This window comes from Balaenoptera acutorostrata, chromosome 10, assembly GCF_949987535.1.
Source record: "Balaenoptera acutorostrata chromosome 10, mBalAcu1.1, whole genome shotgun sequence".
Taxonomy (NCBI): Eukaryota; Metazoa; Chordata; class Mammalia; order Artiodactyla; family Balaenopteridae; genus Balaenoptera; species Balaenoptera acutorostrata.
The window spans coordinates 36800541-36824437 of NC_080073.1; the positions used below are offsets into that span (position 1 = coordinate 36800541).

Sequence of the window (23897 nt, forward strand, 5' to 3'; positions counted from 1 at the left end):
ACCCCTCTCCACACCAGGCCGGCCTCTCTGACCTGGTTGCCTGCTCTCCACACCCCCCACTCTGTTCCACCACAGGCTTTTCTACTCCATAACCACAGAGCGAGCTCCCTGGGCGCTGCCGTTAGCCCAGATCCTCACAGGACTCACAAGGTCCAGCCTCAGGTCAAAGGTCTCCAGCCTTCACCTCCTCGTAGCACTGGCCACCAGCTGACACTAGTTTATTTATTTTCTGTCCCCCGCTGGAATGTCAGCTATGGGAGAGCAGGGAAGGGGTCGGGCTGGTTCACACATGGATGCTCACTCCAGATTTGTGGGCTGAATGAATGCAGGCACTTTTATTATCCTGTTACTGGTGCGGAAATGGACGCTCAAAGGGGCTAGGGAATTTGTCTAAGATCACTCAGCTAACCAGTGTGAAGATCCAGCTCCAGGTCTGCTGCCTGCGGGGCACCCTTCCCCCCACTACACTGCACGGCCTCCCCCCATTAGGTCCTGTCCTCACGGACCCAGGCTGGGGTCAGCTGTTAACTGTTGGGCTGTGGGACCTGGGAACAGCAGTCCAGGTGGTGAGGCCTATGTGCGGTGGACCCTGCCTCTGGCCTATAAATCCCCATTTATGTATGATGTAACAGATGGAGACAGGCAGGTGGCCGTCTGTACAGGCCTCTGATAAAGGTCTGGTCGGGGGCTGCCCCTCGCCCATCAGCTGAGGGGCCATGGGGCTGGTCTTTGAGAGCCGGCTGGGGGGAGGTGAATGCGGAGACCCCCCCCCCTTGGTGGCTCCTCCCATCCACCACAGCCTTCCTGATGGTGATGGGTCCTCTGGGCAAGGATCCCCACTCTGCTGGCACAAAGGGAAAAATGAGGAGAAGCAGGCCTGGGAACCCGGCTGGCCCCTCCCCCATCCCCAATACCACCGGGCGGAAACGGTCCTGCAGCCTTAGGGCCGAAGGCTCCTGACTGGCCAGGATGAGAGAAAGTAAGTGGGCCTCAGGGGCCCTGCTATGGGGTAGAAATGGGTTGAGGAGGGACTGGGCACAAGGGCTGGCTCCCAAAGAAATCCCACGTCCTACCTCAGCAGAGCTCCCTGAAGCAACCATCTCTCAGGACATGAACCCAGACACGGACGGCACAGAGCCCTCCTCCCCACTATCCACCGCTGGGGCCACCTCCCCTGCAGGCCATGCTGGTGAGACCCCTAGACCCTACAGAGTAAGCCGTCCCAGACTCCAGGCCTAACCCTCACAACAGGTCGGGTGTGACATTCCTGATCTGAGGGTGGCAGGGCAGCAGCTGGAGTGCCAGGGGCACCTGAGGAGCTTCATTCCTCTCATTTGCCCTGAGGCTCCTGACTTAGCCACAGCCCAGCACGGTCCTGTCCAAAGATCCCCTCACACCTCCCCTGTCCCAGGCTCCACAGACACCCATCCAGCATCTGGCCCTGGGAGAGCAGCTCCCTTTGCCCTTCACAGGCTCCTCCCCTCTTCCTTTCCCCCAAGACCTTCTTGTGTCTCTAAGGCACCCTCTCCCCCTCAGGCCAACCACACCCTGGACCAATGCCCTGCTGGGACCCCAGTGGCCCTTGAAATAAAAGACCCAGACTGTGTCAAACTTGGCTTTACTGGATTAGAGAAAATAGGCAACAGGAATCACACTTGGTGCTGGCAGCTCTAGGTCCCCTGCTCCCAGCCCTCTCAGTCCCAAGGCCTGGGGGACTCCTGCCCCCATAGGGCTCTCCCACTTGTCTGGACCAGGAGAGGCCTCCCCTTTGGAAAACTGCATGGGGCGGGAGCTTTCAATGTGCATTTCGCTGCCAGCTTCATAATTAGCAGCAAGTGCCCACAATGACAGCAACAGCAACAAGACTGGACTTAACATCTCGGGAAAGGACGCGTAAAAGAGTAAACCAGACCCACGGCGCCACATGTTAACAACGGTCCCACGAAAGAAGACACGAAACTGGTGTGCCTGGCCACGCGGCACCAGGGGCAGGCAGCAGATCCGCGGGAGGCTGAGAACCAATTGAACACACATGTTCACATTCTCTGGGAGGACAATCAAACAAAGGTACCGAAAGAGAAGAGAAAACATTTTTAAAAAGCAAAGAAAGCCTGCTTCCCGGCCCTGAGTGGACACCAAGCCAGACACGGCGGGTGGCAAGGGCCAGCTACAACCCGGGCTAGCCAGTGAGCTCCACGGGCAGCTCCCGGCCACAAAGGGCCTCCCACTGGCGGGCCAACAGCGAGATGAGCTTCTCTCGGCTCTCAGCGCTGGGGACAAACACCTGCCACTGGACCTCACGGCCCTGGCCACCTCTAGCCGGGCCACCTGGCACCTCCCCAAAGTGGTCCAGGGTGACACTGCCCATGAGGTCGTGGCCCTGCACGTCGTCAAAGACCAGGGTGAGGGCCTGTGGGTATGTCTGGTAGCCCATGAGCACGCGGTCCAGGTCCCGGATGCGGCGGCCGTCGTCCAGCCGGTACCGGTCCCTCTGTGGCGGCTCTTTGGCGAACTCGGGCAGCGGGTAGTGGACGAAGTCCTCGTCCAGGAGGAAGATCTCGGCGCTGGTGAGCAGGAGCGTTTTGGGGCGCAACATGCCCCTGCAGCGCCCAGACAGTGGTGTGCCCACCTGGAAGGCCTGCACGTACAGCAGGATGCTGAGGGACGGCGCCTTCTCTGGGTCAGCCACCTTCTGGGCCACAGTGAATGTCAGGTCCCCGACCTCCTCCTCACTGGGGTAGGTGAACTTGACACGGCTTGAGTGGATCAGCTCATAGTTCTCCATCTTCCCTGCAGAGAGAGACACCACCGGGGCTGCAGCCTGGAACTGGCCTGTGGTGGGTCACCAGCAGCCCCAAGCCACCCAGAGACATCAGCATGAGTCACGTGTCTGTCAGAAGTGGGAGAGAGCGCTCCAAGCCCCCACCCTCAGGCAGAGACCCTCAGGCCAGCAGCTCAGAGAAGAGCAGACACTGAGATGCTGAACGGTTGTGGATTTGCCGGGCCAGAGACTCTGCCATGGAAAAGCCATGGAAAACCGTAGCTGACTACGCAGGAAAAGAGAGAGAGACAGAGAGAGAGAGAGAGCTAGAAGCAGAGAGGGTGCTGCGGCACAGAGAGGTTGCTCCGGGGCCTGCTGCAGCCCTTGGGGTTGGCGAGGAGACCCGAGCTGGGTGGGGATACCTGTGGTCTTGTTTCCAAACTCGGAGTAGAAGTCTTTGTCGACAGGCTCAGGTGAGGGCGTGCGTTCCAGCAAGGAGAGCACGGCCATGAGGTGCTGGAGGAAGCAGTGTGTCAGGTAGCTGTCCCGTGTCAAGCATGTAACCACCTGTGCCGGAGAGGAGCCTGCGGGAGGAGGGGCCGGGCACGGTTGCAGGCCGCTACTCCCCCCAGCCCCATCCCCACCCCTGGAGCCATCTCTAGTCTCTAGCAGGTCAGCCTGGACCTGAGGACCACAAAGCCAGGGCCAGGAGGACCCACTTGAGGAAGCATCACGGGGCCTGGGGAGACGGCCATTTCTCAGGCCGGAAGGGCTGTAACATTTTTCTGGAAGGGGATACAGAGGCATTAGGGAAAGAGCTTAGCTTTCTCTCTTCAGGAAGTATGAGTCAGAAACATCCTGCCCGTGAGCCCAGGGCCCACTCTGCCCGCCCACCCAGCACTTTGCCGCCTCTGTCCCCAGCCTCTCGCTCCAAGTCCTGCGGGGTGAGTTCTGCCCTCTCAGCAGTTCCTGAAGCTGCTTCCTCCCGCTCCGGTGAACTGGCTTGTGAGCAGATAAACTCTGCCTGCGATAAGGCACCCACATATGAAGGTGGAAGCCCACTGGTGACACTGGCCTTCACCCAAAATAGGACAAAAGCACAGTGACCACTCACCCGTCAGCCGGAAATACTGGTCGAAGAGTCCAACATTGACTACCTGCAGGTCGCTGAGTTTTAAAACAAAGCACTGAGAGATGTGGAAGGGACTGTTGTTGTAGTCGGCGTTTTTCTGATGCCAGAAATCTGTGATAGACAGAAAGGGAGCGAATGTGGTGGCGGCCGTGCTGGGTGAGCACAAGGTTCCCAGGTGTGCAGCTGCCTGGAGCAGGAACGGGCCCCCTTGATGGCCTGGTCCACTGAGGCCTGGCGAGGAGCCCCCGCCACCTCTGAGCACACATGGCCTCGGGGAAACGTGTTTTACAGTCTGAGCCTTGCCTGGTGCGCTGGAGACACCAGGAGCCCTAGGACGGGGCACTGGCTAAGGTGCCCACCAAGGCCCCAAGGGGCAGAGGCTGCCCAACATCCCCCCAGCACGCCTGGGTCCCGGGCACTCACGGGGCCTTACTGAGCGCTTTCACGCCTGGCCTCGCATCCCACGTGACAGCTCCAGGAGGAGAGTGCTGTCATCACCCCCCTTCCTCAGAAAAGAGATTCTCGGCCCAGTGCAGTCAAATCGCTGCTGCCTGACGTGGCACAAGGGCTCTAGAGACAGAACCCCGCCCATCCCCTCAGGCCCCAGTGCCCACCCTGCAGCGGCTCCGAGAAGTAGCGGCGGAGGCCATCGTGCAGCACAAAGTACACGGCCTTGGTGGAGAGCAGCACGCAGGCGGTCACCTCTAGCCCCGGGGTCTGGTAGAACACCACCGACGACCACAGGAGGTGCCGCAGCTCCTCGTTTTCCACCTGGACACAGAGGGGCCGGGTTGGGGCCTGCAGGAGAGCAGGGCGGCCGGGGCACACAGCTCCTCCTCCACGCCTCTGTGGAGGGTGGCCTCTGCCAGCCCCACTACCCAGTGACCTGCCGTCCCAGGGACGGGCCCACAGCCTTGGATGGGGAGGCGTGGGACCTCTACTGTGTCTCGTCAACGTATTTATAAACTCTGAAGCAGAGAGGAGGTGAGGGATGGGAGACGGTGTGCCGTGGGGTCTGCCCAGGGCCCGAGGCTAGGAATAGCCGCAGGAGGAGGCGGTGATGGAGGGAACAACTGGCCAGGGGAGGGCACCCCAGGTTCTCCCTACTCAGGTCTTCAAAGCTGTGAACAGCTGAAGCTGGGGGAAAAGCCAGCACACATAAGTCTGGGAACCTGAGGTTGACCCCAAGGTGAGCCTGCCGGGGCCCCAGGACGACAGTGCCACCTTCCTCCACAGGCGCGCTGGCCCTACCTCGGCAACGCTGCTGTGGAAGAACTCAACGATGGCGCTCCCCCGCAGGCTGGCGATGTGCCGGAGCGACGGGCAGGCGGGCAGGTGCGAGGGGATCTGATTCTCCTCCGACGTGGACCAGATCAAGTGGTCGCTTGGGTACTGGGCGGGGGCCTCCACTTGTGCTGCGGCCTCCGCTGCCGGGGCCGAGGCCCCCACTGAGGCCTCCGAAGGGGTCTCTGCTGAGGCTGGGGCCTCCGCTGGGACCAAAGCTGGCACTGAGGGCTCTGCCGGAGCTGGGGTCTCCGCTGGGACCAAAGCTGGCACTGAGGGCTCTGCCGGAGCTGGGGTCTTTGGCGGGGTTAGAGCTGGGACCTCCGCTGGGGCTGGGGCTGGAGCTGGAGCCTCTGCCGGGACCTCCTGGAGATGCTGCTCATTGCTGCATCTCCCAGTCCCCCAAGAAAAACCATATTAACACGTGAGTCCCAAATGCAGATTCACATCCCACGTGTAACCTCAGTGTGAGGGAAACGCACGTACCACACACCACCTCTGGGGTCATCTGGGGATTTCATCTTGGTTCCTTATGGGAAGACCAAACAGCAGAAAGAAAGTGCCGGGGCCCTTTCTCTTGCGGGGGAGATGGGAAGATAGGGCAGGGCTGAGAAAGACAGATGTGGCTCATGGGCTGAAAAATCATTTTGAGAAGGTGGTAACGGTGTCAGAAATGCCACTACGGAGTCCAGAGCACGGACCAAGGTGCCCAGGGCTGGGACCTTGGGGAACATGGAGTTGAGAACCAAATACTCAAACTGCTCCTCAGTTTGCCTTTGAGGCCTCCTCAGGTAGCCCAGGATCTCACCCCACTCGGCCACCACTGCATGTGGCCACATGGGTTTTCTCTGGTCTGTTCCAAGCATGAGATCAAACAATGCTCAGAAAGAACCCTCATAGAGGTTTGGAGCTCCCTGCCACCAGCCTACATGCCCAAGCTCATGTTGGTGGGGAGTCCTGGATGTCATCCTCTCAACTGGACAGTCCAGCTGCTGAAAGAGATCCCTGGGGCCCTGATCTTGCACTGGGCCAAATGCCCCCAAGCCCTCTGGGCTGTCCTCCTGCTGTCTTGGGGCAGAGATGCACCTGCTGGGGTGAAGCAGAGCGCCTGCTTTCTGCATGCAGTCCCTACTGTGGGGAGGGTCCAGCCAGGCTTGGGGGTGGCAGGGAAACTGAGACAAAGTGTCATCATCTGAAGCCTCATCATAGGGGCAGGGAGACAGAGAGATGGCCATGCAAGGCCGCCTCTGGCATAAGCGGCTCTCCAGTACCTGGAGGCATCAAGGGTCTCTATGGAGAGCATGGGACTTGAGCTGGGCATAAGAGGGCTCCCTGATTCAGCCAGGAAGATGCTGGATGACCTTTGGGAGCATCAGTTGAGGGGCTGGGTTGGAGAGAGAAGGAATGCCCTGTGAGATGCTGGGGTGAGGGCAGGGTCTCCACTGTCCACCAGGATGGAAGAGGAAGTGAGCTACACCATGTCTCATTGGACAGGAAGGCCAACAAACAAAGGGTTTTCTTGCCCAGGTAGGGAAGCCCCAGCATACATGAAGTTGGGAGCAGTAACAGGAGAAAGGGGCACCCTGAAGGGCACAGGGCGCCTCTTGAGCCCCAGGCACGGGTGAACCTGTGAGTGTGACCATGGCCCCCACAAGCCACTATATGCCAACCCCAGGCGGCCCTGAGGGAAGCCAGGCTCGGGGGCAGGAGCAGGTGAAGGAGAGTAAGGAAGAAGAGGACAGGGCTGGGCTTCCCTGGTGGCGCAGTGGTTAAGAATCCACCTGCCAATGCAGGGGACACGGGTTTGAGCCCTGGTCTGGGAAGATCCCACATGTCGCAGAGCAACTAAGCCTGTGCGCCACAACTACTGAGCCTGCACTCTAGAGCCCACGAGCCGCAACTACTGAGCCTGCGTGCTGCAACTACTGAAGCCCACACACCTAGAGCCTGTGCTCCGCAACAAGAGAAGCCACCACAATGAGAAGCCCGCGCACCGCAATGAAGAGTAGCCCCCGCTCACTGCAACTAGAGAAAGCCCGCACGCAGCAACGAAGACCCAACGCAGCCAAAAATAAATTTAAAAAAAAAAAAGAAGAAGAAGAGGACAGGGCTGCCAACTCCTCCCCTCTCTGCACTTCAGTCTCCCCCCAGAAGAAAAGGAGCTTTGCACAAAGTGACCACCCAGCTCACACACTCAGACCTTGCTGCTCTCAGCCAACAGCTTCCTTTGGAATGGACTCACAAAATTACACACAGAGAGGGCCCCTGAGCAACCCACGTCTTCCTGAGAAGGCGTGTGTGGCTCACCAAAGGGTACGGGCTTGGAGCTGGGGGTCAGAGGCAGGTGGTGCCTGAAGCAGCCCCCTAGCTCACAGAGCCAGCCACGGGACTGCGAGCCTGGAGGCGAGGAGGTGTGGGTGATGCCTAGAGGCCATGCTTGGACCCAGTGGAGAGGGCCAGGCAAGGTGGGAGTAGGAGCCCGGGGACCCAGCCACACAGGACTCTAAGTGGCAGAGAATTGGGCCAGCCTGGCTTTGTGGAAGGACAGCTTTCCTGGGCCTCTTCTGAAGCCCTGGGAGATAAGGAGCAGCCCAGCACCAAGCCTGAGGGAGCCAAAGGCAATGCTGAGGGAGTGCTGGAGATCTGGGTGAGGTAAGTGGTCTCAGCCAGCCTCCCGCCCCCTGGCCCCCAAAAGCCCATGCTCAGTCTTACCGGGCCCCGTCCTCGGCAGGCTGGCCATCCACAGGGGGGCTCTGAGGCCTGCCCCCGGTTGCAGGGGTCTTGGCGATGACTACAGTCTTCAGGTCCTGCAGTGAGGCCCGCAGCTGGTTGTAGATGCGCAGGAAGTGGAACTTCTCATGGGGCAGCACGAAGATGGCGGTGACAAAGCGGTAGCCCACAAGCAGCTCAAGCACGTGGCCGTCCGCGAAGGCACCCCTCGGCTGAGTGCAGCTGCGTGTGGGGTCCAGAAGCACAGTGGAGAGCGGCACACGGCTAAGCTTGAAGCTGTTGCGGTTGCGGCAGTTGTGGGTGCCGCGATTGGGCATGGGGTTGAAGTCGGCCTTGATGACGTTGAGGTGCTGGGGTGTAAGCAGCAGCCAGTAGGGGATGGCAGCAGACTTGACAGCCTCGGAGGGTGCGCAGCAGGAGCGCCGCACGGCGGAGCAGAGCGTGCAGCTGGCCCACTCGATGTTGCCCGAGTAGTCCCCGGCGGCTGTCTGCACCATGCGCTTGTCACTGTAGACCAGGTACACGGGGAAGCAGCCCTGGCTGCGCTCCTGGCAGCCGCCCGCCACCTTGTAGAAGGTGAGCAGCTGGCGCAGGAACTCCTGCAGGCTGGTGTGGCTGCCATAGAGCACGGGGCTGCACAGCATGGCCATGTGCTGCGGGGCAAAGCAAGAGCGCAGGTCAGCGTGGAACTCGTGCAGGTTGGCGGCGTCTGAGATGATGAAGAGCGTATTCTCGCTGTGCCGCACCTTGAGCACCAGGCACAGCTCCGGCATGAGGAAGCCAAACTCGGTGAGGTCGCCGTGCGGGAAGCAGAACACAAAGCGCAGGGAGGAGAGGATGTGCTGGCTGCTGCCGCGCGACTCCTGGTGCGGGATCTCAAAGACGGCGACGCCGAAGTCTGTGAGCACGAGGCAGGCAGCGAACTGGCGGATGCTGCCCTGCACGTGGATCAAGAAGCACCAGAGCACCTTGAGGATGCGGATGTGCTCCAGCAGGAAGTCCTCATCTGCGCCCAGGGCCCACTCCAGAGCCAGGCGCTCCTCCTCGCCCTCCTCCTCCTCCTCTTCCTCCTCCTCTTCTTCTTCTTCCTCTCCTGGCCCACCCTCTTCCTCTTCCTCCACATCCGGGGGCCCCATTTCAAAGTAGCGGTTCTCAGTAACATCCTCCTCCTCCTCCTCATCATCCTCGCCCTGCTCGCCCTGGCCCTCCTCTCGCTGGTTGGCAGCCTCGATCCAAGCAGGTAGCTGCCGCTCGATGGCCTGCCGGATGAGCGTGCTCAGGCGCTGGATGAAGTCCTGGTTGGTGGCGGTGTAGCCAATGCAGGTGAAGGGCAGGAAGATGATCTGGCCGGACCCGGGCACCACCTGGACCTCTGGCTCTGCGTGCTCTGGGCTGTGCGGGGAGAAGCCAGGTCAGTGACATGCTGGGCTGGGATGCCCTCACCTCCCACGTCCAGTCCTGCTGCTGTCCCCTGGCCCTGAAGAAGCAACCCATGGGTCTCCCAAGCCTCCTAAACAGCTGAGCCTGGTGCTAGCAAGCACCCTGGTGGGGAGCCAAGGTGCTGGTAGGCTGGGGCCACCACACTCCCAGGGGCCAGACCACAGGCATCCAACACAATCCTGCGCACATCATGAAGACTTCTCAGTCCTTCAGACACTGGCCACAAGCCCCAAGAGCAATGAGTGCTCATGGGCATGGACTAACTTGACAACAGTCCCCTGCAGGGGCACTCAGTCGCCTTCACAGGCGAGAGGCATGGGGAGTGGGCTGGGGGTCTTAGGACCTTCACATTTAAATTCAAGCTCCTTTAGAGATAGGTAATCTACCTGAAAAAGAATTCAGAGTAATGATGATTCAAAATCTCAGAAAAAGAATGTAGGCACAGACCAAGAAGATACAAGAAATGTTTAACAAAGAGACAAAAGATTTAAAGAACAAACAGAGATGAATAACACAGTAAGTGAAATGAAAAACTCACCATAAGGAATCAGTAGCAGAATAACTGAGGCAGAAGAACGAATAAATGAGCTGGAAGACAGAGTGGTGGAAATCACTGCCACAGAACAGAATAAAGAAAAAAGAATGAAAAGAAATGAGGACAGTCTGAGAGACCTCTGGGACATTAAATGCACCAACATTCACATTATAGGGGTCCCAGAAGAAGAAGAGAAAGGGAAAGGGCCTGAGAAAGTATTTGAAGAGATTATAGCTGAAAACTTCCCTAACATGGGAAAGGAAACAGTCACCCAAGTCCAGAAAGCGCAGAGTCCCATACAGGATAAACCCAAGGAGGAACACACCAAGACACATATTAATCAAACCGACAAAAATTAAATACAAAGAAAAAATATTAAAAGCAACAAGGGAAAAGCAACAAATAACATACAAGGGAATCCCTATACGGTCATCAGCTGATTTTTCAGCAGAAACTCTTGAAGGCCAGAAGAGAGTGGCACGAGATATATATATATATATATGTCTTCTAAACATCTTTATTGGAGTATATGTGATGAAAGGGAAAAACCTACAACCAAGAATACTCTACCAAGCAAGGCTCTCATTCAGATTCGACGGAGAAATCAAAAGCTTTACAGACAAGCAAAAGCTAAGAGAATTCAGCATCACCAAATTAGCCTTACAACAAATGCTAAAGGAACTTCTCTAGGCAGGGGGGTAAAAAAAGAGGTCACAACTAGAAATAAGAAAATCACAAATGGGAAAGCTCACTGGTAAATGCAAACGTAAAGTAATTAAGTAGGAAATCACCCATACACAAATATGATGTCAAAACCAGCAACCATGAGGAGACTACAAATGCAGAATATGGGAACTGCATTTGAAATCAAGAGACCAGCAACTTAAAACAACCTTGTATGTAGACTGCTATATCAAAACCTCATGTGAACTGCAAACCAAAAAACTAAAATAGATACACACACAAAAAAGAAAAAGCAACCCAAACACAACACTAAAGATAGTCATCAAATCATAAGAGAACAAAAGAAAAAGGGAAGAAAGAAGACCAACAAAAACAAATCCAAAACAATTAAAAAAATGGCAATAGGAACAAAAATATCGATAATTACCTTAAATGTAAATGAATTAAATGCTCCAACCAAAAGATGTAGACTGGCTGAATGGATACAAAAACAAGACCAGTATACATGTTGTCTACAAGAGACCCACTTCAGACCTAGGGACACATATAGACTGAAAGTGAGGGGATGGAAAAAGAGATTCCATGCGATGGAAATCAAAAGAAAGCTGGAGTAGCAATACTTCTATCAGACAAAATAGACTGTTACAAGAGACAAGAAAGGACACTACATAATGATCAAGGGATCAATCCAAGAAGAAGATACAACAATTATAAATATATATGCACCCAACATAGGAGCACCTCAATATATAAAGCAAATGCCAACAGCCATAAAAGGGGAAATCGACGGTAACACAATAACAGTGGGGGACTTTAACACCCCACTTACACCAATGGACAGATCATCCAGACAGAAAATCAATACGGAAACACAAGTCTTAAATGATACATCAGACCAGATGGATTTAACTGACATTTATAGGACATTCCATCCGAAAACAGCAGAATACACTTTCTTCACAAGTGCACACTGAACATTCTCCAGGACAGATCACATCTTGGGACACAAATCAAGCCTCGGTAAATTTAAGAAAACTGAAATCAGGGGCTTCCCTGGTGGCACAGTGGTTGAGAATCTGCCTGCAAATGCAGGGGACACGGGTTCGAGCCCTGGTCTGGGAAGATCCCACATGCCGAGGAGCAACTAGGCCCGTGAGCCACAATTACTGAGCCTGCGCATCTGGAGCCTGTGCTCCGCAACAAGAGAGGCCGCGATGGTGAGAGGCCCGCACACCGCGATGAAGAGTGGCCCCCGCTTGCTGCAACTGGGGAAAGCCCTCGCACAGAAACGAAGACCCAACACAGCCATAAATAAATTAATTAATTAATTAATTAATTAAAAAAAAAAGAAAACTGAAATCATATCAAGCATCCTTTCTGAACACAATGCTATGAGATTAGAAATCAATTACAGGAAAAAAAAATTATAAAAAACACAAACACATGGAGGCTAAACAATATGTTACTAAACAACCAACGCATCACTGAAGAAATCAAAGAGGAAATCAAAAAATACCTAGAGACAAATGACGATGAAAACATGACGATCCAAAACCTATGGGCTGCAGCAAAGGCAGTTCTAAGAGGGAAGTTTACAGCAATACGATCTTACCTCAGGAAACAAGAAAAATCTCAAATAAACAACCTAACCTTAGACCTAAAGGAACTAGAGAAAGAAGAACAAACAAAACCCAAAGTGACTAGAAGAAATCAAGATCAGAGCAGAAATAAATGAAATAGAGACAAAGAAAACAATAGAAAAGATCAATGAAACTAAAAGCTGGTTCTTTGAAAAGATAAACAAAATTGATAAACCTTTAGCTAGAGATTCATCAGGGAAAAAAGGGAGAGGGCTCAAATCAATAAAATTAGACATGAAAAAAGGGTAAGTAACAAATGACACCACAGAAGTACAAAGGATAATAAGAGACTATTACAAGCAACTATACACCAATAAAATGGACAACCTGGAAGAAATGGACAAATTCTTACAAAGGTACAACCTTCCAAGACTGAACCAGGAAGAAATAGAAAATAGGAACAGACCAATCACAAGTACTGAAATTGAAACTGTGATTAAAAAACTTCCAACAAACAAAAGTCCAGGACCAGATGACTTCACAGGTGAATTCTATCAAACATTTAGAGAAGAGTTAACACCTCTCCTTCTCAAACTCTTCCAAAAAGTTGCAGAGGAAGGAACACTCCCAAGCTCGTTCTATGAGGCCACTGTCACCCTGATACCAAAACCAGACAAAGATACCACACAAAAAGAAAATTACAGGCCAATATCACTGATGAACACAGACACAAAAATTCTCACCAAAATACTAGCAAACAGAATCCAACAGCACATTAAAAGGATCATACACCATGATCAAGTGGGGTTTATCCCAGGAATGCAAGGATTCTTCAACATACGCAAATCAATCAATGTGATACATCATATTAACAAACTGAAGGAGAAAAACCATATGATCATCTCAAAAGATGCAGAAAAAGCTTTCGATAAAATTCAACACCCATTTATGATAAAAACCCTCCAGAAAGTAGGCATAGAGGAAACTTACCTCAACATAATAAAGGCCATATATGACAAACCCACAGCCAACATCATTCTCAATGGTGAAAAACTGAAACCATTTCCTCTAAGATCAGGAAAGACAAGGTTGTCCACTCTCACCACTATTATTCAACACAGTTATGGAAGTTTTAGCCACAGCAATCAGAGAAGAAAAAGAAATAAAAGGAATCCAAATCAGAAAAGAAGAAGTAAAGTTGTCACTGTTTGCTGATGACATGATACTATGCATAGAGAATCCTAAAGATGCTACCAGAAAACAACTAGAGCTAATCAATGAATTTGGTAAAGTTGCAGGATACAAAATTAATGCACAGAAATCTCTTGCATTCCTGTACACTGATGATGAAAAATTTGAAAGAGAAATTAAGGAAACACTCCCATTTACCACTGCAACAAAAAGAATAAAATACCTAGGAATAAACCTACATAAGGAGACAAAAGACCTATATGCAGAAAACTATAAGACACTGATGAAAGAAATCAAAGGTGACACAAACAGATGGAGAGATATACCATGTTCTTGGATTGGAAGAATCAACATTGTGAAAATGACTATACTACACAAAGCAATCTACAGATTCAATGCAATCCTTATCAAACTACCAATGGCATTTTTCACAGAACTTGAACAAAAAATTTCACAATTTGTATGGAAACACAAAAGACCCCAAATAGCCAAAGCAATCTTGAGAAAGAAAAACGGAGCTGGAGGAATCAGGCTCCCAGACTTCAGACTACACTACGAAGCTACAGTAATCAAGACAGTATTGTACTGGCACAAAAAGAGAAATATAGATCAATGGAACAAGATAGAATGCCCAGAGATAAACCCACTCACATATGGTCACCTTTTTTTTGATAAAGGAGGCAAGAATATACAATGGAGAAAAGACAGCCTCTTCAATAAGTGGTGCTGGGAAAACTGGACAGCTACATGTAAAAGAATGAAATTAGAACACTCCCTAACACCATACACAAAAATAAACTCAAAATGGGTTAAAGACCTAAATGTAAGACCAGACACTATAAAACTCTTAGAGGAAAACATAGGCAGAACACTCTGACATAAATCACAGCAAGATCCTTTTTGACCCATCTCCTAGACAAATGGAAATAAAACAAAAATAAACAAATGGGACCTAATGAAACTCAAAAGCTTTTACACAGCAAAGGATAACATAAACAAGACGAAGAAACGACCCTCAGAATGGGAGAAAATATTTGTAAATGAAGCAACTGACAAAGGATTAATCTCCAAAATTTACAAGCAGTTCATGCAGCTCATTATCAAAAAAACAAACAACCCAATCCAAAAATGGGCAGAAGACCTAAACAGACATTTCTCCAAAGAAGATATACAGATGGCCAACAAACACATGAAAGGATGCTCAACATCACTAATCATTAGAGAAATGCAAATCAAAACTACAATGAGGTATCACCTCACACCGGTCAGAATGGCCATCATCAAAAAATCTACAAACAATAAATGCTGGAGAGGGTGTGGAGAAAAGGGAACCTTCTTGCACTGTTGGTGGAATGTAACTTGATACAGCCACTATGGAGAACAGTATGGAGGTTCCTTAAAATACTAAAAATAGAACTACCATACGACCCAGCAATCCCACTACTGGGCATATACCCTGAGAAAACCATAATTCAGAAAGAGTCATGTACCCCAAAGTTCACTGCAGCTTATTTACAATAGCCAGGACATGGAAGCAACCTAAGTGCCCATTGACAGATGAATGGATAAAGAAGATGCGGCACATACATACAATGGAATATTACTCGGCCATAGAAAGAAACAAAATTGAGTTATTTGTAGTGAGGTGGATGGACCTAGAGTCTGTCATACAGAGTGAAGTAAGTCAGAGAAAAACAAATACCATATGCTAACACATATATATGGAATCTAAAAAAAAAAAAAAAAGGTTCTGAAGAACCTAGGGGCAGGACAGGAATAAAGATGCAGACGTAGAGAATGGACTTGAGGACACAGGGAGGAGGAAGGGTAAGCTGGGATGAAGTGAGAGAGTGGCATGGACATATATACACTACCAAATGTAAAATAGATAGCTAGTGGTAAGCAGCTGCATAGCACAGGGAGATCAGCTCGGTGATCAAAACAGTTTGGTACTGGCACAAAAACAGAAATATAGATCAATGGAACAGGAAAGAAAGTCCAGAGATAAACCCACACATCTATGGTCAACTAATCTATGACAAAGGAGGCAAGAATATACAATGGAGAAAAGACAGTCTCTTCAATAAGTGGCTCTGGGAAAACTGGACAGCTACATGTAAAAGAGTGAAATTAGAACACTCCCTAACACCATACACAAAAACAAACTCAAAATGGATTAAAGACCTAAATGTAAGGCCAGATACTATACAACTCTCAGAGGAAAATATAGGCAGCACTCAACAGGCACATGAAAAGATGCTCAATATCACTAATCATCAGGGAAATGCAAACCAAAACCACAATGAGCTATCACCTCACACGTGTCAGAATGGCTATCATCAAAAAGAATGCAAATAAAAAAAAAAAAGAATGCAAATAATGTTGGCAAGGATGTGGAGAAAAGGGAATTCTTATATACTGTTGGTAGAAATATAACTTGGTGCAGCCACTGTGGAAAACAGTATGGAGGTTTCTCAAAAAACTAAAAATAGAACTACCATATGACCCAGCAATTCCATTCCTGGGTATATACCCCAAAAAAACCAAAACACTAATTCAAAAAGATAGATGTGCCCCAATGTTCATAGCAGCATTATTTACAATTGCCAAGATATGGAAGCAACCTAAGTGTCCATCAACAGATGACTGGATAAAGAAGATGTGGTACATATGTACAATGGAATACCACTCAGCCATAAAAATAATGAAATTTTGCCATTTGAAACAACATGGATGGACTTGGAGGGTATTACGATAAGTGAAATAAGTCAAACAGACAAATATTGTATGATATCACTTATCACTTATATGTGGAATCTAAAAAATAAAACAAACTGGTGACTATTAAAAAAAAGATACAGAGAACTAGTGTTTATCAGTGGGGAGAGGGAAGGAGGGATGGGCAAGATAGGGGTACAGGATTAAGAAGTATGAACTATTATGTATAAAAAAAGCTACAAGGATATATTGTACAACACAGGGAATACAGTCAATATTTTATAATAACTATAACTGGATTATAACCTTTAAAAATTGAATCACTATATTGTACACCTGTAACATATAATACTGTATATCAACTATACTTCAATTAAAGAAAAAACAAGCAAACTAAAATATATGTGTGTATATATATAGTATATGTATATATATATTATATATATAAATATATTGTATATATACATTGTATACATATACATTGTATATGTATATATATATACATATATTGCTGACATAAGTTGCAGCAATATCTTTTTTCATACACCCCCTAGAGTAATGAAAATAAAAACAAAAATAAACAAATGGGACCTAATTTAACTTAAAAGGTTTTGCACAGCAAAGGAAACCATAAACAAAATGAAATGACAACCCACATGTGGAGAAAAGGGAACCCTCTTGCACTGTTGGTGGGAATTTAAATTGATACAGCCACTATGGAGAACAGTATGGAGGTTCCTTAAAAAACTAAAAATAGAATTACCATATGACCCAGCAATCCCACTACTGGGAATATACCCAGAGAAAACCATAATTCAAAAAGACACATGCACCCCAATGTTCACTGCAGCACTATTTACAATAGCCACATCATGGAAGCAACCTAAATGCCCATCGACAGACAAATGGATAAAGAAGATGCGGCACATATATAAAATGGAATATTACTCAGCCATAAAAAAGAACGGAATTGGGTCATTTGTAGAGACGTAGATGGATCTAGAGACTGTCCTACAGGGTGAAGTAAGTCAGAAAGAGAAAAACAAATATCATATATTAATGCATATATGTGGGACCTAGAAAAATGGTACAGATGAACTGGTTTGCAGGACAGAAACAGAGACACAGATGTAGAGAACAAACGTATGGACACCAAGGGGGGAAAGCAACGGGGGGTGGTGGTGGTGGTGCGATGAACTGCGATATTGGGATTGACGTATATACACTAATACGTATAAAACAGATAACTAATAAGAACCTACAGAAACTAACACACCAGTGTAAAGCAATTATACTCCAATAAAGATGTTAAAAAAAAAAAAAGACAACCCACAGAATGGAAGAAAGCATTTGCAAACAAAGCGACCGACAAGGGATTAATCTCCAAAATATACAAACAGTTAATGCAGCTCAATATCAAAAAAACAAACATCCCAGTCAAAAAATGAGTGGAAGATCTACATAGACATTTCTCCAAAGAAGACATGTACATGGCCAAAAAGCACATGAAAAGATGCTCAACATCATTAATTATTAGAGAAATGCAAATCAAAACTCCAATGAGGTATCACCTCACACCAGTCAGAATGGCCATCATCAAAAAATCTACAAACAGTAAATGCTGGAGACGGTGTGGAGAAAAGGGAACCCTCTTGCACTGTTAGTGGGAATGTAAATCGGTACAACCATTATGGAGAACAGTATGGAGGTTCCTTAAAAAACTAAATATAGAACTACCATATGATCCAGCAATCCCACTCCTGGCCATATATCTGGAGAAAACCGTAATTCGAAAAGATACATGCACCCCAATGTTCACTGCAGCACTGTTTACAATAGCCAAGACATGGAAGCAACCTAAATGTCCATCGACAGGTGAATGGATAAAGAAGATCTGGTACATATATACAATGGAATACTACTCAGCCATAAAAAAGAATGAAATAATGTCATTTGCAGCAACATGGATGGACCTAGGAATTGTCATACTGAGTGAAGTTAGACAAAGACAAATATCATATGATATCACTTATATGTGGAATCTAAAAAAAGTGGTACAAATAAACTTATTTACAAAACAGAAATAGAGTCATCGATGTAGAAAACAAGCTTATGGTTACTGGGGGGAAGTGGAGGAGGAATAAAATGGGAGATTGTGATTCGTATGTATACACTACTATATATAAAATAGATAATAAGGACCTACTGTATAGCACAGGGAACTCTACTCAACACTCTGTAATGATCTATATGGGAAAAGACCTTAAAAAGAGTGGATATATGCATAACTGATTCACTTTGCTGTACACCTGAAACTAACACAACATTGTAAATCAACTATACTCCAATAAAAATTAAAAAAAATAAATTCAACCGCCTCTTGGCCTCTACTGGCCCTGGTGAAAAAGGGTATGTAGTATGGGGTTGGGGAACCTCTTCTGTAAAGACAGTAAACACTTGAGGCTTTGGGGGCTACCCCACCCACATCGTTTTTTTTTTTTTTTTAAACAGCTCCTTAAGAATGGAACAATCATTTTTAGCTCACAGACTGTACAAAACAGGCAGTGGACTAAATTGGCTTTGACCTGCTGACCCCTAGCGTAGGATAACATGTGTCAATGCAAAGTTTAGGGATTAGAACTTGGAAACAGACCACAGTCCATTTCAGCTGTGTTTATTTATTTAAAGGAAGAAATAGTTCTATAGGACTTCTGCAAACAGACTTTTAAGAAAATCTTGGTTACTACTGGCCCACAGAGCGTGTGCAGAAGGCCCAGAATGCCTTCCACGATAGCCTCTTCCTTACCTTGCACCGCCAACAGCTCCCGGCACGTCTCTTAAATCATCAGAAGGTGCCTGCCAGGAAAGGAAACGCGGTCAGCCCCCACCTGCCGCAGCCATGCCCTGGCATTCACCGGGCGCCAGGCCCCGAGCACTCCCTCGTGGCCCAGCAGGAGGCTCCTTGCTATCCCCACACTCCACCCTAGGGTGGATCCTGGGGCCCAGAGAGGCAGAGAGACTCACTCAGTCATCCCGCCAGTGCACAGCAGAGCTAAGACTTCCAACCATGTCGGTCTGACCCCAGCCCACACTCCCAACCCCTGGGCCAAAACCTCTCGCCCTCTGCAAGCTCAGCTTGTGCCTCCGGGTCTGGCATCTGAATGTTCCCTGTGCCATCCCACAGGGTCCATGTGGACCATCTACCAACTTGGTACCGGGCCAGCAGAGGACATGGTGAGCAGAGGCTGTGCAGTGCCTGGCAAGGCCCTCCCAATGGTCTCTGGGCAGCGGAGAAGACCCAGGGCTCAGGAGCCACCTGCTGTGACCCTGGGGAGGGTGAAGGGAGAGTGCAGTGGAGTGCCGGGACAGAGCGAGGACTCTGCCCACTGCCCCAGTGCCACACGGCCATGACACTGTGTTGGTGAAAGGAGACAGGGCTGGGCAGGCCCAGCTACCAAGCACACTCCCCACGCACACAGCAAACGAGCCCCTCGCACCACATCTGCAGTCCTCTTTCTTTCCAAGACACAGGAAGCAGCTCAGGGACCCTCAGGAGCAGCCACGGAAGAAGTAACAGAGTCACAGCGTGTTCCAGATTACCAGGGTGGGTGACGTGCAGAAACAGGCAAAATGGCCCAGGGGTGCCAGACAGCAGGGGGAGAAACTTCCTGATGGGTGTGGAGCCCAAACAAGCCACCCCTGGCCAGGGCCTTCTGAACTTTCCCCAGGGAGTCTGCTCACATGCACTAAGGGTTATGTGGCTTTGCCCCCCAGGGTCCAGTAAAAGAAAACTGCCTATTCCCATCAGTCCAAAGAAAGAGACAGATGACAGACGCTAAGCGAACAGACCCTTAACCAAAGAGCAGAGCACACCAAGCACTGGCAGCATCTGCTGCAACTCCAGCCGGGCCACCTCCTACTTCCAGACAGCTTCAGGCACAAGAGCTGGCCGCAGAGGTAACCAACCCCCAGAAGCAGGAGGAGGATGTTACCTGTCCCGCAGGGATGGACTCCAAGGAATCAGAGCATCCCCGCGCAATGGGCCGGTCCTCAGGAGTCAGACTGTCGGTGGATGACAGGCTGCTGGCCAGGGCCTCTTCTTGCACAAACATGATTCCTGGAGAGACCAGGGGCAGGCGGGTGGGGCAGGCGGGGCGGGAAGAGCAGCCATTCAACAAATGGGGCTGGGCCCTCGGGCTACCGGCATGGCTGGGGGCTAATCAGACCCCAAACCTAGCCACATGGATTATAGAAGAAAATGTTGAAACTGAAATCTTAAAATAACTAGAACAAATGACTGCTTATCTAATCTCAGGGTAGGGAGAGACTTTCTGAGACTAAATCCAAAGGAAGAAATTGAGGTGTGACTGCATAAAAGCTAAACTTCTGTAAGTAAAAAAAGAAACCTAAACGAAATGAGAAAAAAGTGCTCACAACATTTGTCAAAGGCTTGTATCTTTAATCTATAAAACGCTCTTACAGATAACAAAAAATGGGGGGAGAAAATCAGAAATCCCATTAGGAGACTGCAAAGAATGAACAGACATTCCACAAAAGAACGGCCAACAGGCGTAACACAAGATACAAGCTCACCCTCGAGAGCCATCAAAGAAGGGCAAGCTTGGCCTCTCGCTTTGGCAAAGGTCAGGCTGTTTGGCCTAACTGGCAGAGGCAGGCACTGGGGTGCAAGCTGCCCCACCCATTTGGAGAGCAGTCTGGCAATATGTCCACCAAGAGCCTTAAACGTGTTTGCTCCTAGAGCGTCTTCACGGGGAAATGGTTCAAGTCCCCCTACCCGCCACCCCAGCATCCCTGCGGAGTTTTGCAGACACAGGGGCACAAGACCCCTCATCGGAAGGCCAGGCGTTCTTGCAGGCTCGGGTTTCCTCCAGGGCTGGAGAGGACAACCCATGCCCACCTTCCCACAGGACACATCCCACTGACCCGCCCCTGGGCCACCGCCCATGGACAGCACGCTCTGACTCACTTGGGCTGCTTTTGAAGCCTGCTGACGCTGTTGTATTATTATTACAGCTTGTCTGGGCCCATTACTTCACTCCAGACATTTTCCAGACTGGTTGAGGGTAAAATCTTTTTTTAACTTTCTCCTAAATGCAGCTGATTGGATGAATGCTGGGCATCAACTCTAAGTTTTGCAGAAACCTGGAGGAGCCCAGGGCTTGCCTCCATAGCCTGGCTTTACCACCAGTCACCACGGCCCAAGAAAATACCTCAGAGAACTCAGAGCCCCAGAGGTCATAGGCCCTCGTCCAGCTCAGCTGCTGGCTGGGGTCAGGACAACTCACAATGGCCCAGGTCCTCTGCCCATGGGCTAGGCAGGCAGATGGCCCAAGCCCAGACACCCCCCAGGGCAAAGCAGCAGGGGCTGTGCACAAGCAGGAAGGGCAGCAGGCACAGAGCCAGGCATGAAGTGTGCTGTTCTCTCCTGGAATCCACCCCCTCCTCCCTCACATGCTCAGATCCTACCATCCTTTGACATTCACCTCACATACAACTCCACTGCAAAGTCCTCTCTGCTCTAGACAGACTTCTCTGTCTTCCACAAATGACCCAAATCATTCTGCCCTGTTCTCCCTTGGGGGTACAGCTCATCTTCCCAAGGGGCTCCAAGTTCCTCAGGGGCACTGTCCTGGTCATCTTGAAACCCTCCAAAAAGGACGCAGGCAGGGAGCCCTCACTGACCACTTCTGATGGACCAGAAGCAGTGCTAAGTGCTTCCCCAGCACTAGCTCACGCACGCCTCCCGTTATTTACCACAGCTCATCAAATCTAAGATGCGTAGGTGTGGCGCCGTCTGGGTCTCAGCAGGTGTCCACGGAAGGTTTTCACACAACTCCATCACGAGTACCAGCTGGCTGACAGCGACTATGAGACGCCACTGACTGAAAGATGCATCTCAATTTCAGAGAAGTCACAAGGTGGAAATATGTGCATCTTAGAATCGATGAAGTAGGGTAGAGAAAACAGAGCTTCGGGAGGTAACAAGTTGCTTGAGGGACCACAGCCAGAAAGCTGGGATGCAAACTCAGGTGACCCAGCCCAGGTGCCTGCTCCGAACCACTTCTCTACGGCCTCCTCTCAGCCCCTGGACCTGGCTGGAGAATCAACTCGGTCATTTTGCACATCAGTCCCTGTGGCCACAACCCTCCATGGCTCCAACAAGCTGGCTAACAGCTCCTGAGATGACCAGAGGCCTGGTGTTTACTGGACAGCACCCCTCCAGGCAGGCCCCCGGGGGCCCACTTTATTCACAAGTATGTTCACTTCTACGGAACTGGGCTGGGAACAAAGCTGCTCCCGCACCTAGGGAGAAATCCTCGCCCATGCAGGCAAAGTCCAATAGCACGTGGCTGAACACAAACTTCTGTGGATTCCTCCACGTTAGCAAGAAAAAGAACATTTTCCTGTCACTACCCACCCAAGCCCTGTTTGGAACTGAGGAAATGTGGATAGGGACAGTCTTTCTGCTTCCTTCCTGGACTGTGGTCTGTACAAACAAGTGGTCAGAAAGGGCCACTCAGAGAATGGGACAGGGGACATTAGAATGCTTAGACGGGGCCCAACCTTTGTTGTTTCTCACCAAAAGGAAAGAGATGTGCACACAGAGACGTCCACTGCAGTTTTATTTATAAGAGGTGCAGATCTGGAGACAACGTCTGAAGGTCCAGTAGCGGGAGGGGGAGACTACAGTGAGCCACTGCGTGGCGCATCCCCAGGAGCGGGGGCAGCGAGGAGAGGGGCTGAGGCCTGGGCCTGGCTGGTGCAGAGGCTTTGCCACCAAAGGGGGCGCTGCCCGCAGCTACGGCTGTAGGGGCAGACGCCTCCCTCGCCGCCTGCGGCTCACTCATTCCCCGACTCAACAAACGCTGACTGAGAACAAGCTGGGCCCTGGCCCCAGAGCCTAGCCGTGCAGTCCCCCCCCCCCACAGGCACCCAGGGCTGTGACGGGCAGCTCGGGGCGGGGGGCCTAAGGAGGGCTCTGGCCCCTTGGCAGGAGACACGGTCAGGGAAGCATCTTCACAGTGATACAAACCCCCTCCCCTTTTACGTAAAAAAAATAAAACCGAAATTTCTCAGTCAAGAGTGTTACAAAAGCAAACGGACGACTGCTCCAGCACCAACGTCCCCATCCACTCTCTGGCTCACAGCCACGGCTGTGACCTCGGCGCGCTGCCCTGCGCAGGCTCTCTGACTCAACCCAGCACTTCTCCTTTCTTATCCAGCCTTCCCCTCTTGGCTGTGATGGCTGCAGGGTATTCTGGACCACAGCTTAATCTCCCTCTCACTCTCTGACGTCCATCACGGCCCATGTTTGGCTAGCATAAACAGTGCTGCTGTGAGCATCTCACCTCCGACTTCCCTGTTATCTTATCCCGCTAAGATAAAATCCCCACCAGCGGGGTTACCAGGTCAAGGGGTGGGAACGTTTTTCTGGCTCTTGAAACATAGGGTCAAACTGTTTTCCCAAGACCTCACACCAAGTTCTCCGTCTCCAGGAGCCCGGGTGGGCGGCGTTCTTTCCTGTGTGTCCCGAGCCTCGGCTCCACTCGGGACGGCACACCCTCCCCTCTTCCGTGGGGGCCGGGCCAGCAGACACTCATGGGACCTGCTTCACTCACTCATCTCCGAGGATGCCTGGGTTCAGAGGTGAAAGCCCTTTGAAAACGCTAAGACAGTGGGTGGATGAAAGGGATTGGTCTTCCATGGGTTCACAGACAGCCCATCTTGGCCCCACCAACAGAGTGTTTGGGGCTGGGTGATACCACCAGGGCCACGGCAATGAGGCACGCTCCCCACGCAGGTATCGGGGTGCCCGACTTA

At 50.5% G+C, this 23897-nt stretch overlaps 1 protein-coding gene across 6 annotated transcripts in view; it reads right to left on the reverse strand.

The window, feature by feature from the left end:
- Positions 1-23897, reverse strand: part of NISCH (nischarin) — a 44355-nt gene that overhangs the window by 315 nt on the left and 20143 nt on the right. For 2 of the 6 annotated variants that reach the window (XM_007174740.2, XM_057554922.1), the window contains exons 14-21: positions 20048-20172; positions 18862-18911; positions 7890-9299; positions 5145-5568; positions 4508-4664; positions 3876-4004; positions 3184-3345; positions 1603-2790 (exon numbers count right to left, since the gene is read on the reverse strand). In XM_007174740.2, coding sequence (XP_007174802.2) covers positions 2180-2790; positions 3184-3345; positions 3876-4004; positions 4508-4664; positions 5145-5568; positions 7890-9299; positions 18862-18911; positions 20048-20172 — 3068 coding nt within the window. In that variant the 3' untranslated portion in view covers positions 1603-2179. Of the gene's footprint in view, positions 1-147; positions 252-1602; positions 2791-3183; positions 3346-3875; positions 4005-4507; positions 4665-5144; positions 5569-7889; positions 9300-18861; positions 18912-20047; positions 20173-22682; positions 23712-23897 lie in introns of those variants that run through there. The other 4 variants (XR_009009517.1, XM_057554921.1, XM_007174741.2 and 1 more) reach the window with 4 other exon arrangements.